This window comes from Lytechinus pictus, chromosome 16 (assembly GCF_037042905.1).
Source record: "Lytechinus pictus isolate F3 Inbred chromosome 16, Lp3.0, whole genome shotgun sequence".
NCBI lineage: Eukaryota > Metazoa > Echinodermata > Echinoidea > Temnopleuroida > Toxopneustidae > Lytechinus > Lytechinus pictus.
Genome location: NC_087260.1, coordinates 4,815,325 through 4,832,730, shown reverse-complemented (window position 1 = coordinate 4,832,730; position 17,406 = coordinate 4,815,325). Strand labels below are relative to the sequence as shown.

Genomic DNA, 17,406 nt, shown 5'->3' with positions numbered 1-17,406 from the left:
GGATTAGGGTTGAGTTTAGAAAAAGGATTGAAGTTGGGGTTGGGTGTACGTCTGGCTTAAAGTTTTTGTTAGGAGCAATTGTAAGTGTCATGGCACCAACCTAGCAGCCCTCTGGGTCCCGTTTCATAAAGACCATTTCTATAATGAACTGCGAGAGCTGGTGGGTGTGGGGCATGGCCACTCTAGGGATGTGTTGCCTTTTGTTTGAAACACCCTGTATAGGCCTACCGAGTAATTCCTCAAAAAGCTGTGCGCACCAGAATCGGTAGACTAGCTTAGCCAGGGTAATATACATGTAGGAGCGCCTTGAGCTCCTAGCAAGGTGGATACGTTTGCTATACAAATCCTATATTATTATTTATTATTATTATCATTATTAATTGTATCATTGTTAAAATGTTTATGCAAATATTTGCCCTATCAGAGTATAATAAAACAAGTGGAATGCCTCTGGCCGTCTCACCTGCATCACGCGATTCAATATAGCAGCAGTGCTGATTTTGAAAACTACTATAACTCGCACAAGATGTTCAGTGATACTTGGTTACTCGTATTTCCACGTTTTATGAACTAGACCAATACACTTATAGAGATATGATGGCAATTCAACAAATACCCCCAACGTGGCCAAAGTTCTTTGACCTTACATGACCTTTGACCTTGATCATGTGACCTGAAACTCGCACAGGATGTTCAGTGATACTTGATTACTATTATGTCCAAGTTTTATGAACTAGACCAACACACTTTCAAATTTATGGCTGTAATTCAACAAATACCCCAATTTGGCCAAAGTTCATTGACCCTAAATGACCTTTGACCTTGATCATGTGACCTGAAACTTGCACAGGATGTTCAGTAATACTTGATTACTATTATGTCCAAGTTTCATGAATCAGATCCATAAACTTTCAAAGTTATGATGGTAATTCAACAGATACCCCCAATTCGGCCAAAGTTCATTGACCCTAAATGACCTTTGACCTTGGTCATGTGACGTGAAACTCATGCAGGATGTTCAGTGATACTTGATTAACCTTACGTATAAGTTTCATGAACTAGGTCCATATATTTTCTAAGTTATGATGACATTTCAAAAACTTAACCTTAGGTTAAGATTTTGATGTTGATTCCCCCAACATGGTCTAAGTTCATTGACCCTAAATGACCTTTGACCTTGGTCATGTGACATGAAACTCAGGCAGGATGTTCAGTAATACTTGATTAACCTTATGGCCAAGTTTCATGAACTAGGTCCATATACTTTCTAAGTTATGCTGTCATTTCAAAAACTTAACCTCAGGTTAAGATTTGGTGTTGACGCCGCCGCCGCCGTCGCCGCCGCCGTCGGAAAAGCGGCGCCTATAGTCTCACTCTGCTATGCAGGTGAGACAAAAAAAATGAAAAAAAAACTATTATGAACTAACTATTTCAGTAGCTTTTAACTGTAATAAATCTGTTATTATAAAGAGTTTAATGAAATGGTGGACCCCTGATCATCATTCTTCACCTGCTTTGGTTAGAGCGATGTGATCTCCCCATCTGCTGAACGGCCTTGTCCGCTGACCATGGTAGCTCAATGGTCAAATGAACCCTCCTCCTCTGATTGGGAACCCTGGTATCGGCATGGAGAGAAATACCAGTACTGGCTGCATCGGAGATGATAGCTACTAGCTTCTGACCATTCATGAAGTGATTCCGCTGTTAAAAGATGAACAAATTTGGTTAATATTTTACCTATTTTTAACCAACCTGAAGTTATTGGTGTCAATTCTTTACTTTTCATTTTTTTTCTCTGGTTGGGTACCCTGGTATCGGAATGGAGAGAAATACCAGTACCGGCTGCATCGGAGATTATAGCTACTAGCTTCTGACCATTCATGAATTGATTCCTCTGTTAAAACAAAGTTGGTTAATATTTATCCTATTTTTAATGGTGTCAATTTTTACTTTTCATTTTTTTCTCTGGATGGGTACTCTGGTATCGGAATGGAGAGAAATACCAGTGCTCGCTGCATCAGAGATGATAGCTACAAGCTTCTGACCATTCATGAAGTGATTCCTCTGTTAAAAGACGAACAAAGTTGGTTAATATGCATCAAAATTTAACCAGCTGGTGTTACTTTGTATTTTTCATTGTTCTCTTGATTGTTTACCGAAGTATCAGAATGGATACAGATACCATGAGTGTAAATGCATCTGAGATGATCGCTACTAGCTTCTGACCATTCGTGAGGTGATTCTTCTGTAAAACTTGATCAAAGTTGGTTAATATTTAACTTGAAGTTATAGATGTCAATTTTTACTTTTCTCTTTTATCTCTGGTTTGGTACCCCACATGTACGTAATGCATGGTAATCTTGTGGCATATTTTTTTTTAACGAGGGATTTTCGTAGTGACATAGAACTGTGTATCATTAGCATAATTATTCATTATCATCATTGTTATTATTATTGCCCTTGGTCATACCTCTTGGACATTGAGACTGTCCACATCTCCTGATTCACCAGACCTCAGGACATACTGGACAGCGGATCCCCCAGGGTTGACCCTGACCACTCGGCCTTTCCTACCAGTCATCTCGGCAACACAGCTTGCTCCACCAAGCTGGTCTATGATATCATCCAGAGGACTGCCATAAAACAAATAAAGCACAGGGACTATTGATGATCATCATTATTTGCATCATTTACAAGATACAATACATCATTGTAGGATGCAGGCGTCTATGATGTAGTAATGTGGACTCCACCAAACACCAAAAAGTTAGAATTTGAATGTCTTTTGGAAGATGCAAGTATTAGATGAAGTTTTCTTAAAGGACAAGTCCATTCTAACAAAAAGTTGTTTTGAATAATTAGAGAAAAATGCAACAAGCATAAAACTGAAAATTTAATCAAAATCGGATGTAAATTGTCCTGTGAAACAAAGTTTTCTCCTCACTGAAGATGTAGAATGATCATTGTTTTTATGGTTCAATCAACTTGGTCCTTCTTGTCAAATATGTAAAAAATTAAATATTGTATAATTAAAGCAATAAAAAACAAAAGAAATAGTGAGTGAAGGACATCATCGATACTCTCATTTGCATGTGACTAAACTGTGCATATAATTATTTTGTGAGTATTAAGTGAAACTTCAAAATGTCATAACTCTCTTATTCTACATCGGATTTTGATGAAATTTTCAGCGTTACGCTTGTTAGATTTTTCTCTATTGATTTAAATCATCCATTTTCTGGGGTGGACTTGACCTTAAAAAAACCCCACCAATATAGTCAAACCTGAGGGGCTTTGAAGGTAGACGTCTACACTTGATTTTGATCCTAAGATGGCCAAAAATAATATCAAACAAAAAACTGCAAGAAATAACCAGGATCAATCACATAATCATAGAAATAACTCGAAGAAGGTGGAAATGATTGGGACACACACTGCGCATGGACAGTGCTAGACATACAAAGGCCTCACTACGCTGGAGACCTCAAGGGCAACGAAAGAGGGAAGGACCAAAAGGGACATGGTGGAGCCTCATGAAATATCTCCCAACTCCCCTCCTCTCTTCCAAGTAACGTTACATAATAATAATAATAATTAACATCATCTATATAGCGCTTATCACAAAGAATGTCTCTAAGCGCTTAAGGAAAATACATAGGAAGACAAGAAATTTCAGCTAAAATCAAATTATACATGTTGACAGTTGAAAGTAGACAGTTGAAGCAGCATATGCTAAGGACACAATAACACAATATATGAGATAAAAGTCATGCAGAATAATGTATTATGGTGTATGAAGGGACATTGTTGAACAGCTTTCAGTTAGATATTTAGAGAATAGAGAAGGAGAGAAAAACAAATGAAAATACCTATTTGGCAAATCAATCTGCTGGACGAATCCAAGTAACAATTCTTTGGCTTTACAGCTCCATTCATCAGGTTCAGGCTCTAAACCAGTCTGAAGGACAGAACATATAATTGCAAATCACACTCAGAAGCCGGGGTGCTGGGGATACTGAAGCACCCCAAAGATTTCCCAGGGGGAGGGGGGGTGCTGCATGTATCATTTTCCCGAGGCAGTAACCCCTGGAATTATCATAGGTGTGACACATGGATAAATAGAACCAAAAGGACCTACGTTTTATATTGAAACACTTTTTTTTTGCTTGTCAAAAAAAACCAAGACAACCTTAATTTTTGTAGTGAAACCCTTTTTTTTGCCAAATTGACATCAGCATCCCCTGAAAAAAAAAACCTCCCAGGGCTCACATCACACCTTGGACTCTCTGTGAGGTTGGCTTATGCTAAGTTGAATTCTTAAAGGTACAAGAATGTAGTTGCAGCAAACAATTATTTCATGAGAAAGTACTTAAAATCAAGTTTATTGTCACCATATTATCATCGATCTACAACAGGTACATTGTTGTGAACAAACCCTTGTGAAATTATGAAATCTTTAACTATCATATTACGGTTACAAATCTGAAAAGTTTACTGTTGTCTCTTATACCCCATTCTCTTTCAATTTCACTTCATAAAACGTAATTTTACACCAATGGTTTTATTACATTTACATGACATTTTTGTTTGGATTATTGAGTGTACATTCTGTGTATTTTGTAATATATCTAGCCATTCAGCTTTCGGCTGCTATAAATTTTTGTGAAAAACCATTTCAATTCAGTTCAATTAGAGACATGCATGACCATCTTCATCAAAACATAGCATGTATCCACAATTATCACAATATATCACCTCTTTCACAAAGTCAAAACTGGGTCCCTTAACACAAATGTTAGCGAATAATCGTACGCTTGATTTTTACAATTGATTGTATATTGTAGTCAATGCAATCAATCGTAGCAAAATGTTCTTCGATCATTGCTAACCTTTGTGTTACGGGCCCCAGAATACAAAACAATAAATATCTAGTTTCCCTTTGTTGAGGACATGAGAAGACTCATTTTCAATGGATACATGCAACTGATTTGTTCAAAAACCTTTAAACGGCAAATCACTTACTGGGTGTACGACTGAAGTTGGAAAATGTTGCTGGATGAAACGGGTCAATATTTCTCTGGCAACGGACACAAACCCAGGCAGAGTGGTATCATGTTTCGTCATCTCACTGTCAAGACTTGCCTGTAATAAAGATCACAAGAGAAATGATACCAGTCTTACCTGAAAGATGGCAAACATTACTGCTTTCTTTGCAAAAATTTATATTACATTGGATGTCTCAGAAAGGAATATCAAAACAAATATTTCACAAGAATATTCCATGATTCGATACAAGCGCAAATCGGGCCCTAAACGAGGGGATTATTTATTTAGTACGAGGGGGGGGGGGGTTTACAGTTTTTGTCAGTACAATTTCTTTTCTGAGTATAATATTGAAGCTCATTGTCATATTGTGACTCCATATTTCATCAGAACATTGATGAAAAACAGCATTTTGCTTATTGTAATTATACACAAGTTTGAATATATTCTAATAAATAAATGAATAATATGAAAATAGTAGGTTTAACAACACAAACAGACCCAGAAAGATTTCTATCCCAAATGAATGATGATCCCAAGAAATGTCTAAAAAATAAGAAAATTTTTAAAGAATATGATAACTTTGAGGTACCTCTCCTGTGGTCTGAAGTCCGATAACGACACATTTCCCTTCTGCTAACGATGACTTGGCTTGTTCCACAATCGTGGGCACCTTCACGCCAAGACTATCAAACAAAATCAATAATGACAATCAACTCATTGCCCGCTTTGTTTGAATAGACTAACATACTGCCACCTTCAACTCATGTCACATTTCTTTCACAATACACACAGAGTGCATCAAAACTAATTGCCCGCTTTGTTTTAATAGAGTAACATACTGCAGACTGCCACCTTCAACTCAAGTCACATTTCTTTCACAATTCACACAGAGTGCATCAAAACTAATTGCCCGCTTTGTTTTAATAGAGTAACATACTGCAGACTGCCACCTTCAACTCAAGTCACATTTCTTTCACAATTCACACAGAGTGCATCAAAACTAATTGCCCGCTTTGTTTTAATAGAGTAACATACTGCAGACTGCCACCTTCAACTCAAGTCACATTTCTTTCACAATTCACACAGAGTGCATCAAAACTAATTGCCCGCTTTGTTTTAATAGAGTAACATACTGCAGACTGCCACCTTCAACTCAAGTCACATTTCTTTCACAATTCACACAGAGTGCATCAAAACTAATTGCCCGCTTTGTTTTAATAGAGTAACATACTGCAGACTGCCACCTTCAACTCAAGTCACATTTCTTTCACAATTCACACAGAGTGCATCAAAACTAATTGCCCGCTTTGTTTTAATAGAGTAACATACTGCAGACTGCCACCTTCAACTCAAGTCACATTTCTTTCACAATTCACACAGAGTGCATCAAAACTAATTGCCCGCTTTGTTTTAATAGAGTAACATACTGCAGACTGCCACCTTCAACTCAAGTCACATTTCTTTCACAATTCACACAGAGTGCATCAAAACTAATTGCCCGCTTTGTTTTAATAGAGTAACATACTGCAGACTGCTACCTTCAACTCAAGTCACATTTCTTTCACAATTCACACAGAGTGCATCAAAACTAATTGCCCGCTTTGTTTTAATAGAGTAACATACTGCAGACTGCTACCTTCAACTCAAGTCACATTTCTTTCACAATTCACACAGAGTGCATCAAAACTAATTGCCCGCTTTGTTTTAATAGAGTAACATACTGCAGACTGCCACCTTCAACTCAAGTCACATTTCTTTCACAATTCACACAGAGGTGACAGAGTGCATCAAAACTAATTGCCCGCTTTGTTTTAATAGAGTAACATACTGCAGACTGCCACCTTCAACTCAAGTCACATTTCTTTCACAATTCACACAGAGTGCATCAAAACTAATTGCCCGCTTTGTTTTAATAGAGTAACATACTGCAGACTGCCACCTTCAACTCAAGTCACATTTCTTTCACAATTCACACAGAGTGCATCAAAACTAATTGCCCGCTTTGTTTTAATAGAGTAACATACTGCAGACTGCCACCTTCAACTCAAGTCACATTTCTTTCACAATTCACACAGAGTGCATCAAAACTAATTGCCCGCTTTGTTTTAATAGAGTAACATACTGCAGACTGCCACCTTCAACTCAAGTCACATTTCTTTCACAATTCACACAGAGTGCATCAAAACTAATTGCCCGCTTTGTTTTAATAGAGTAACATACTGCAGACTGCCACCTTCAACTCAAGTCACATTTCTTTCACAATTCACACAGAGTGCATCAAAACTAATTGCCCGCTTTGTTTTAATAGAGTAACATACTGCAGACTGCCACCTTCAACTCAAGTCACATTTCTTTCACAATTCACACAGAGTGCATCAAAACTAATTGCCCGCTTTGTTTTAATAGAGTAACATACTGCAGACTGCCACCTTCAACTCAAGTCACATTTCTTTCACAATTCACACAGAGTGCATAAAAACTAATTGCCCGCTTTGTTTTAATAGAGTAACATACTGCAGACTGCCACCTTCAACTCAAGTCACATTTCTTTCACAATTCACACAGAGTGCATCAAAACTAATTGCCCGCTTTGTTTTAATAGAGTAACATACTGCAGACTGCCACCTTCAACTCAAGTCACATTTCTTTCACAATTCACACAGAGTGCATCAAAACTAATTGCCCGCTTTGTTTTAATAGAGTAACATACTGAAGACTGCCACCTTCAACTCAAGTCACATTTCTTTCACAATTCACACAGAGTGCATCAAAACTAATTGCCCGCTTTGTTTTAATAGAGTAACATACTGCAGACTGCCACCTTCAACTCAAGTCACATTTCTTTCACAATTCACACAGAGTGCATCAAAACTAATTGCCCGCTTTGTTTTAATAGAGTAACATACTGCAGACTGCCACCTTCAACTCAAGTCACATTTCTTTCACAATTCACACAGAGTGCATCAAAACTAATTGCCCGCTTTGTTTTAATAGAGTAACATACTGCAGACTGCTACCTTCAACTTAAGTCACATTTCTTTTACAATACACTGAGGCCAGTATTCTGAAGTCGGGTTTAACTTAAACTCAGGTTTAAAGTTGTGGTTTAAATATGGATAGCCAATTGTTACATAAATCACTAACGGTAGAGATATCGTCTTTCAGCTCATTTGGCTCTCAAATCATTCATAATTGTCTAGGAAGTATAAATAGATGATTGTCTTCACCATCGATGAATCAGGAAAGAGCACAGTAAACATAAGAAACGTACAACTTAATAAAAATTTTGACACTTTTGGCTTCCCATAATTTTAGCACAGAGTAAGACCATGGTCTAAGTTAAACCTGACTTCAGAATATGGGCCACAGAGTGCATCAAAACTAATGTGCATACACACATAAATAATAGTGATGGGTGCAACGCATTGTATAGTGTATGCACAAAGATTTTCTGAACAGTAAACCATTCAAAAATTCTTTTGAGTTCAATCAGCTTATTCCATGCAAAACAGTCTATGGTTGCATCATAAAATTAATGAGACACAGGAGGGATGTCTGTGGCAAGCAAAGATTTAAAATCAGACTTGATATTTAGCTTAATGACTACGCTGGCATTTTATTGGCATTGATTCAAAGAAAATGTTATTCTTCAAAAAAATTCAAATTATATTTGTGATTAAAGAGGATTCCACCCCACTCCCCCCTTCCTTAAAAACAAATCCATTTGAATAAAGAAATGCACATATTGCTGGAAAATTTCATTAAAATATCATGTCAAATAAGAAGTTATGACATTTTAATCCTAACTAGGCAGGGGTATTTCAGGAGATCATATGGCCGGGGGAGCCTCCCAGGCCCCCCTTGAGATCTTGGCCGTTGATCATGCCGAAAATTGGAACGCAGGTTGTCTGGGATATAATCTACAAATTCTATATCAATGTATTTTCATGCAAATTGCTATTAATTGATTATGCTAATTTATGCGTGATTAGTATGCCAAATCACACTTTTTCCTTAAACTCCCTAAATAAAGCTCCAAATGTTCTAATTTTTGGTGTAGAAAGTCTTTGTGGTGTTCATAGCAAATGTACATGAAAAAAATTGCGATATCAAATCAATTTCTTATGTATTATATTGTTTTTGTAATTTCTTATGTATTTCATTGTTTTTTTGACCTATTGTTTTTCATTGTTTTTTTTGTAAAGAACTTTGTCAGGAACTCTTTTAAGATCATAAACAGCATAAAATAAATCCATTTACACCAGCAAAACTAAAAATAGTCATACATTTATGATTTTTGGTTGAAAACACAATTTGCATTGACTTTGTACACGAAATCACGTTTTAGAGCAATTTTTGGTCTGAGATGCACTTACAAAATGTTGCGTACATGTAATTTCGGAACCGCGTACCCAGGTGTCGCAAATTTGGTCTCAAAAGATGCGCAAGACTTGAAAGTAAAAAGTCAGCAGCTCATTTTTCACAAAACATGCGTAACAAAGTGACATGCAAATGAGATATAACATACAAATTTCTCTTCTTTTTGGGGTTCATGATAACTAAAATTATTTTCTTTCAGGAGCAGGAATGAAATAATTTTTCTGTTGATATACTGGAGGTACAATAAAAGCTTTTTTCATTTTTTTTTTCATTGAAGTCATGACAAATTGGAAGCTGCTCACAAATGACGTCAGAAATCGAATAATAAAAATTCTAATAACTTTTTATACCTTTGATTTATTTTCCTCAAAAATCCACCAATATTTTTTTTCTTTTTTTTCTGCTCTTTTCACAATAAACTTTTTGTCAGGGTGAACTTCCCCTTTAAGGCCATCACAGAAATAAAAAGGAAAATAGGGGAAAGTTCTTTACTTATCGCACGGATGAAAACAGGATGGACAGATGAACGACATGAAAACCAGTTGATGGACCAACTTACCAAAGCTGCTTGAAGAACCTCTGATGACAGGACCAGAACATAGACCAAATCCTTCCTGGTGCTGTGTTGGTCCTACCCAGAGCTACCTCTAGCGATCTCTGAATTTCAGACCTAGACAGACCACACAAACACTTTCAGTTTACAAACACATATGCCAGTAATGGTAAAATTCCAAAAATGAGTTCTAACAGAATCCAATAAAATGACTACCCAATTGTCGTTTTTTTTTATGTGTGTGTGTATGATATAAAATATGTGCCTAATAATTCCAGTAAAACAATGTTATAATGTAGAATAAGCATGGGATTCCAGTCAAATGTAGGGTCTTATGGCGAGCAATAATAATACAATGTCCCATATGTGCTTATCTGTGTTGGTGATCTTCAAAATTACCATATTCCATTCAATTTTAATTCAATTCATTTATTTCCACTAACATACACATTTCATACATACATACAGATGAACAAGGTAAAAGAAATATCTTTAGTGGAAGGATCATCAAAAGCACATAAATGGCTTGTTGGAAATGATCCTCACCTTGTGATTGCAAGACGAGATTCAGATCCACTAGACCACATCAATAAAATTATACTTTTCTATCAAATTCACTCCTACAATTTTGGTTCAATCCATGCTCTTCTCAAAACTCTACTCACCATACATGCGTCGCCATGTCGTACATCTTGATCTGTTCCTCTGTCAACATCGTCTCCACGGTTTCAAACTCCGCTTCTTGGAAGCTGAGACCACGAGACACGTACATTCCAGATGCTTTCATCTCCATTGCCAGCATCTCTGCAGCACCTACATGTACATGGAAGTAAATTGTAATTTTTTTTGGTTATATTTGTGACCACTAACATCCATAACTACATGTATCATCTGTACAAGCTAAAATTAGAACTGAATACAATGAAAGGATAAATGAATAAGTAAATAAATAGACAATTCGATGAATGAACGAATGCATGGATGGATGAATGGATGGATGGACAGATGGGCGTAATAAACGAATGAATGAATGAATGGATTAAAAAAATCCCCCCCTTCTCTCTCTATATTATGTATGTTTCAATATGGCATTGGAGCCCAGCCTTTGAAAGGCCAATGGCCTCTGCTGGCTCCCCCATATTCTTGGTATTTGTATTCATATGTTTTCTTTTGTAAATATTTGATTGTATTTGAATGTTTTTTTACCAGAAATGGAAATAAATGAAATGAAAAAATGAATGAATGAATAAATGAATTAATTACTTAATTAATGCATGGATCTATTTGTGACATATTTCTATGTCTTTGTATGAAATAATTAAGTACATATACTTTCATGGTGTTTTTTATGTTTTGGAGGGCCTCAATGTTACACAGTATTATAATTACTGATGGAGCTACCCTACTCAATTAAAATGAAATTAATTTTAAAAAAGCAATACAGGTATGAATAAAGAAACAGCAAAAGAATGAAATGAACTAATAAAAGAAATAATGTTGAATGTATAAATGAAAAAGAGAGAAATGATTGAGAACTGATAGGAGATGGTATAAAGAAGATTGACTTACCTAGACCTCTCCTTGTGATGGTATCTAGGAAATGTTCAAAGGTCTTAAATGAAGCCCCTTCACCCCACAGTCCCAACCTTTCCATAAATGCCTGAATAATATTAACAAAGAAAAGGTCAGTAATAAAAACAACAACCTGGATGCAAAAAAATATATATATACATATATATCACTCTGTTGATCATTATCACATTCATATGACTTTTAAGAAGTTTCCCTTAATAATTAAACTGAATAATTAAAGACCTACTGTGTACTGTATTGCATTCTTTGACTGAAACTCTGGATGGAGCCCCGAGGGGCCACTTACATTGATGAGCGGATACCATGCGCGACCAAAAAAACACGTAAAAAGGATGTCTTTTTCAAGATAGGGCACGTTACGTACATAACGTACTAAGGGTGTCAAATCACTAAAATAATAAAAAAGGGTATCTATTTTCGATAGAAAAGCTACGTGTTTAGAGTCAAATGTGCGAGGGTATAAAAAATCAAGACTAAAATGTCTTATAAAGGATGTACTTTTTGCCCCAAGAGTTAACACTACGTGTTTAGAGTACGATTTGCGCGAGTGGGGCTGTACTAAACCCAATGATGTAGGTAAAGGTAAAACCAACGACCGACATCCGTGACATACATGTTACAATTGAAATATCCCTGTACTTGTTAAGGGGTTCATTTCAGGGAATACTTGCCAATAGTATCGTTTTGTTTCTAATACTTGTTAAGGGTAGGGCTTCACATGCCAATACTTGTTAAGGGGTGCATTTTCAGAGTATGGAAAATACGAGTTTAGGGAGCTTTTTGAGACCTCATGGTCGCGCATGGTATCCACTCGTCAATGGAAGCTTATTTATTGAGACATAATACATGACACAACAAAATTTGAGCTCACTTTGGCACTCCAAACCATATTCAAAATTTGGATACATTAAATATTATACAACTCATACAAAGATTCTTGTCACTCAATTGGTTGAAAGCCATTCAATATTTGAACCAATTTGTGCAGCATGCAAATTTCCACTTTCCATTGTACAGTGCCCGTGCATTTTTTATTTTTCCATTGAACAGTTGAGCTCTCGTTCGTTCGTTCATCCATTTGCTCGCTCGCTCATTCGTTCATCTGTTCATTCATATCTTCATTCATTCATCCATCTATCCATTCCTTCCTTCCTTCCTTCATACATTTATTCATTCATTCACTCATCCATTGGGGGTGAAATTACTTTCAATGTACATGGAAGTAACTCCCCATGCACTAGCAAATCAATAACACTGAAGATTGCATTAATTAAAAGTAAATGCATTTATATTCATATTTTAAGAAGTGAGTAGATTTGTACTGACCATATTTTTGACATCTGTTACTCCTGTTGCACTGCAGTAAACAACCCTAGCTTTTGGGAGCAACCTGGGTGAAAACAAATAAACATATAATAATGGACCCTTCATATACAATTGTAATATCAATCTATCAATTTCTATCCAGAAATAATCTTGTCCGAGGCCCAATAATAATATTAACCCGGTTTTTGCTCGAGTTGCCTTCCGGCGATCAGTGTATTCAAGGAATTAATCTTTCAGGGTACCCATTCACCTCACCTGGGTTGAGTACAGTACAATGTGGGTAAATTTCTTGCTGAGAGAAAACATGCAATGGCTGGGATTTGAACCCATGTCCCTCTGATTTGAAAGACAATCTCTGTGAGTGTGAGGCGAGTAGTTGGGCACTAAACAGAATTTGAAACCAGGGGAGCATTTCATGAAAGGACTTGTCGGGCGAAGTCCCATTTCATCCGACAGTTACCATGGTTACATTGCTTCTCAGCCAATCAAAATCAAAGAAAGTTGTCAGATCCGACAACTTGTCGGACAGAAACGTTGATGAGACACCACCCTGGGCTCCGTAACACAAAGATTGGCGATCAGCCGCTATTAAAGGAATGACCAATCAAGATCGATGTAACATGCCCAATTTGTTCAAACTACTGACCAGGAACCAATCAGAAGCATTCTTTCATATTTCCCATTCAATGCAAACCTTTGTGCTATGGAAGCCCAGGATGACTGACTGACCATAGAGCTGTATCGTTACCATGGTAGTTATAAGTGAATGGCAAAGTGACTAAAATAGTATTTTTTTAACAGGCTACCTTCTGAAGAAGAGACTATAGTCAGATCCACCACACCATAATGTTTCCAGATACATGTAGATAAACAAAGATGAAAATAGTATAACCTGGAAGTTAACCTCTTGTCTAGTTCAGTGCTTTACATGAAATAAAATGGAGATATAACATCAAAGGGATGGTCCGGGCTGAAAATATTTATGTCTAAATAAATAGATTAAAATTCACAGAGCAAAATGCTGAAAATTTAATCAAAATTGGATAACAAATAACGAAGTAATTGAATTTTAAAGTTAATTAATATTTTGTGAAAACACATTGTCATGAATATTCATTAGGTGGGCTGATAATGTCATAACCCCACTTTCCTTTTTCATATGTTATTACATGTACATGAAATCATACTGTAAATGCTTCATTTTTTTCATACATGTGTAAATTTTCAATAAACCTAATTTCATATAATAAAATACAATAGAACAAGTGGGGATATGACATCATCAGCCCACCTATAAATATTCATAAAGACATGCCTAGAACTGTTTCACCTGAATAATGCAAATCTTTAAGATTCAATAACTTTGTTATTTGTTATCCGATTTTGATCAAATTTTCAGTATTTTGCTTTGTGAATTTTATTCTATTTATTGAGATATAAATATCTCCAGCCTGGCCGGATCATCCCTTTGATCGATGTAGCATGCGCAATTTGTCAAAACTACTGACCAGGAACCAATCAGAAGCAATCTTTCATATTTCCTATTCAATTCAAAGCTTTGTATTATGGGGACCCAGGATGACTGACTGACCATAGAGCATCATTAGTTGTTACCATGGTAGTTATAAGTGAATGGCAAAGAGACTAAAATAGTATTTTTTTTAACAGGCTACCTTCTGAAGAAGAGACTAGAGTCAGAACCACCACGCCACAATGCTTCCAGATAGATAAACAAAGATGAAAATAGTATAACCTGGAAGTTAACCTCTTGTCTAGTTCAGTGCTTCACATGAAATACAATGGAGTTATAACACTAAATTTCAGTATTTCACAGCAACAAAGGTAGGGAAAAACCACTTGGTCCAATGGATGTAAGAATAATCACTGAGCATCCAGAAGTTTGTCTTACCTTTGGATTGATGTAACGGCCATGGCTATTTTTGTGCTGTTCTTTTCTTTTCCCTAGAAAATATAAAATAAAATGTATACAGAAGTAGGAATTAACAAAGCTCGTGTACATGTATGGGTATCTAGCTACATGTATCAGTTAACCCTATCACTGGTGTGACGCTTGAAGGAAAAACGACATGACGCGTTGTGACAAGAGATTTACATAGAACAGATTTACTGCAACACATTTTTTTTTTTGGGGGGGGGGAGATAATGAGAAAAAAAGTTCTTTCAGTACAAATGGCAGCCCATGGCGATATACTTTAACAAATGTTCTGAAAACTGTTGATTTGTAAAGTTGGAAAGCCCTAAAAGTTCAGAATAAAATTAAAGGACAAGTCCACTCCAACGAAAAGATGATTTGAATAAAAAGAGAAAAATCCAACAAGAATAACACTGAAAATTTCATCAAAATCGGATGTAAAATTACGAAAGTTACGACATTTTAAAATTTGGCTTAATTTCACAAAACAGTTATATGCACATCCTGGTTGGTATGCAAATGAGGTGAGTGATGATGTCATCCACTCACTATTTCTTAAATGTATTTTATAATATGAAATATTCTAATTTTTTCCTCATTGCCAAGTGAACAACGATTAATTCCTCCCTGAACATGTGGAATTAGCATTGTTTAATACTATATGGTTTAGTCAAGTTGGTCCTTATTGTCAAATCTATAACAAATGAAATATTCTATAATTCAAACAATAAAAAGCAAAAGAAGTAGTGAGTGATGGACATCATCGTCTGTCTCATTTGCATGTCACCGAGTTGTGCATATCTCTGTTTTTTGAAAAATAAGCGAAACTTTAAAATGTCATAATTTTCTTATTTTACATCCGATTTTGGTGAAATTTTCAGTGTTATGCTACAAATAGCTTGATTTTTCTTTATTTATTCATATCAACATTTTTCAGGGGTGGACTTGACCTTTAAATATCATATTGAAATCATCTCACTCTGGGTCACCAATCATAGTAAAAGAAATACATGTACATTGCATACATATAAAAAGATGCTCAAAAATAAGACAACAAAAAACAAAAGATAAATGCTACTTACCGGGATGAAGTGTTTAGCTTTGTGGCATTCATCAAAAATAAGACATCCATCAAACTGATCTCGTCCACACCAATCGATCAGCTGTTTTAAACGACTCTGACGACCTGTCACTGTAATAATAACAGTATTAATAATAATGATATTGTTAATAACTTATAATAACATTAATAATAATAATAATAACAGACCTGCCAACCTCTGGGAATGAAAAAGTGTATTCTGTGATTAAAAAAGTGATTTCATAATAAAATGCATGGCGCACTCGCTCATTGCGGCGCTCAAGCTGCATGCAAGCTAAAATGTGCACTGCTCTTGCAGATGAAAAAAACAACAAAACATTTAAACATGTGTATATCTCTCCCTGGTTTTAACAAAATGATTAAAAAAAAAACAAGTTACCTGAAATTACATTGATCTAATAACCATTTTTTTTTTTTAAATACAAAAACATATTTTTAAAGAAAAAACATACTGCCGTATTTTGGTTGCAAAAACGTACTAAATACGCCAAAAACGTACTGGTTGGCAGGTCTGTAATAATACAGTAATGCCACTTAGAATTGATAAAAAATGTCTGAAATCATCTAGAATGAACCTTTTCCTGTATGGAAAAGGAGTCTATGGCCAAAAATAAGTTGAAAAAGTCTCAATTTAACAGTGGTACTTCAACAGTCATTTGAACAGTGGCTCTAAGCATTTTGATTCCCCAAATCGGGACACAAGAAACTAGTACACTGGTAATATGAGATGCAAACACAGTATTAAAACAGTCACAAGATATGAATATGTGCATCAACGTACTTACCACCTTTTTGCACTGAAGATACAAGAGTTGCATATGTACTGAATACTATACCCTCCTTCATACTGGCAGAAAGCCCAAAAGCCCTAAAGAGGAAATCAAACAAACTTTAAGTAACATTATCCCCCGAGGGGGCCACTTCCATTGACGAGTGGATACCATACGCGACCATGGGGTCTCGGAAAGCACCCTAAACACATATTTTCTATATTCTGAAATGCACCCCCTTAACAAGTATCAGCGTGTGAAACCCTACCCTTAACAAGTATTGGAAACAAAACGATACTCTTGGCAAGTATTTCCTGAATTGAACCCCTAAACAAGTACAGCGATATTTTAATTATTGTGTCACGGACGTCAGTTTTACCTTTACCCCTTACCTACATCATTGGGTTTAGTACGGCCTGACCGTCCCACACCTCGCGCAAATCGTACTCTAAACACGTAATGTTAGGGAAAAAAGTACATCCTTAATAAAACATTTTAGTCTTTTTTAGACCCTCGCGAATTTGACCCTAAACACGTAGCTTTCCTAGCGAAAAAGATACCCTTTTTTCATTATTTAAGTGTTTTTGACACCCTTATTACGTTGAAAAAGACAACCTTTTTACGTGTTTTTTTGGTCGCGCATGGTATCCACTCGTCAATGTAAGTGCCCCCCCCCCCCCCCCCCCCCCGGGCATAATCCAGA

General features: G+C 36.1%; 1 protein-coding gene across 1 annotated transcript in view; it reads right to left on the bottom strand.

Annotated features, from left to right (window-relative positions):
- The window catches only part of LOC129279371 (uncharacterized), a 42,634-nt gene that overhangs the window by 16,341 nt on the left and 8,887 nt on the right, over positions 1-17,406 (bottom strand). Inside the window, exons 8-19 of the mRNA XM_064111216.1 lie at positions 16,719-16,801; positions 15,914-16,023; positions 14,808-14,860; positions 12,899-12,962; positions 11,549-11,639; positions 10,645-10,792; positions 9,986-10,096; positions 5,636-5,729; positions 5,023-5,142; positions 3,870-3,958; positions 2,471-2,633; positions 1,511-1,701 (exon numbers count right to left, since the gene is read on the bottom strand). Of these exons, the coding sequence (XP_063967286.1) occupies positions 1,511-1,701; positions 2,471-2,633; positions 3,870-3,958; positions 5,023-5,142; positions 5,636-5,729; positions 9,986-10,096; positions 10,645-10,792; positions 11,549-11,639; positions 12,899-12,962; positions 14,808-14,860; positions 15,914-16,023; positions 16,719-16,801 (1,317 nt within the window). The remainder of the gene's footprint in view (positions 1-1,510; positions 1,702-2,470; positions 2,634-3,869; positions 3,959-5,022; positions 5,143-5,635; positions 5,730-9,985; positions 10,097-10,644; positions 10,793-11,548; positions 11,640-12,898; positions 12,963-14,807; positions 14,861-15,913; positions 16,024-16,718; positions 16,802-17,406) is intronic.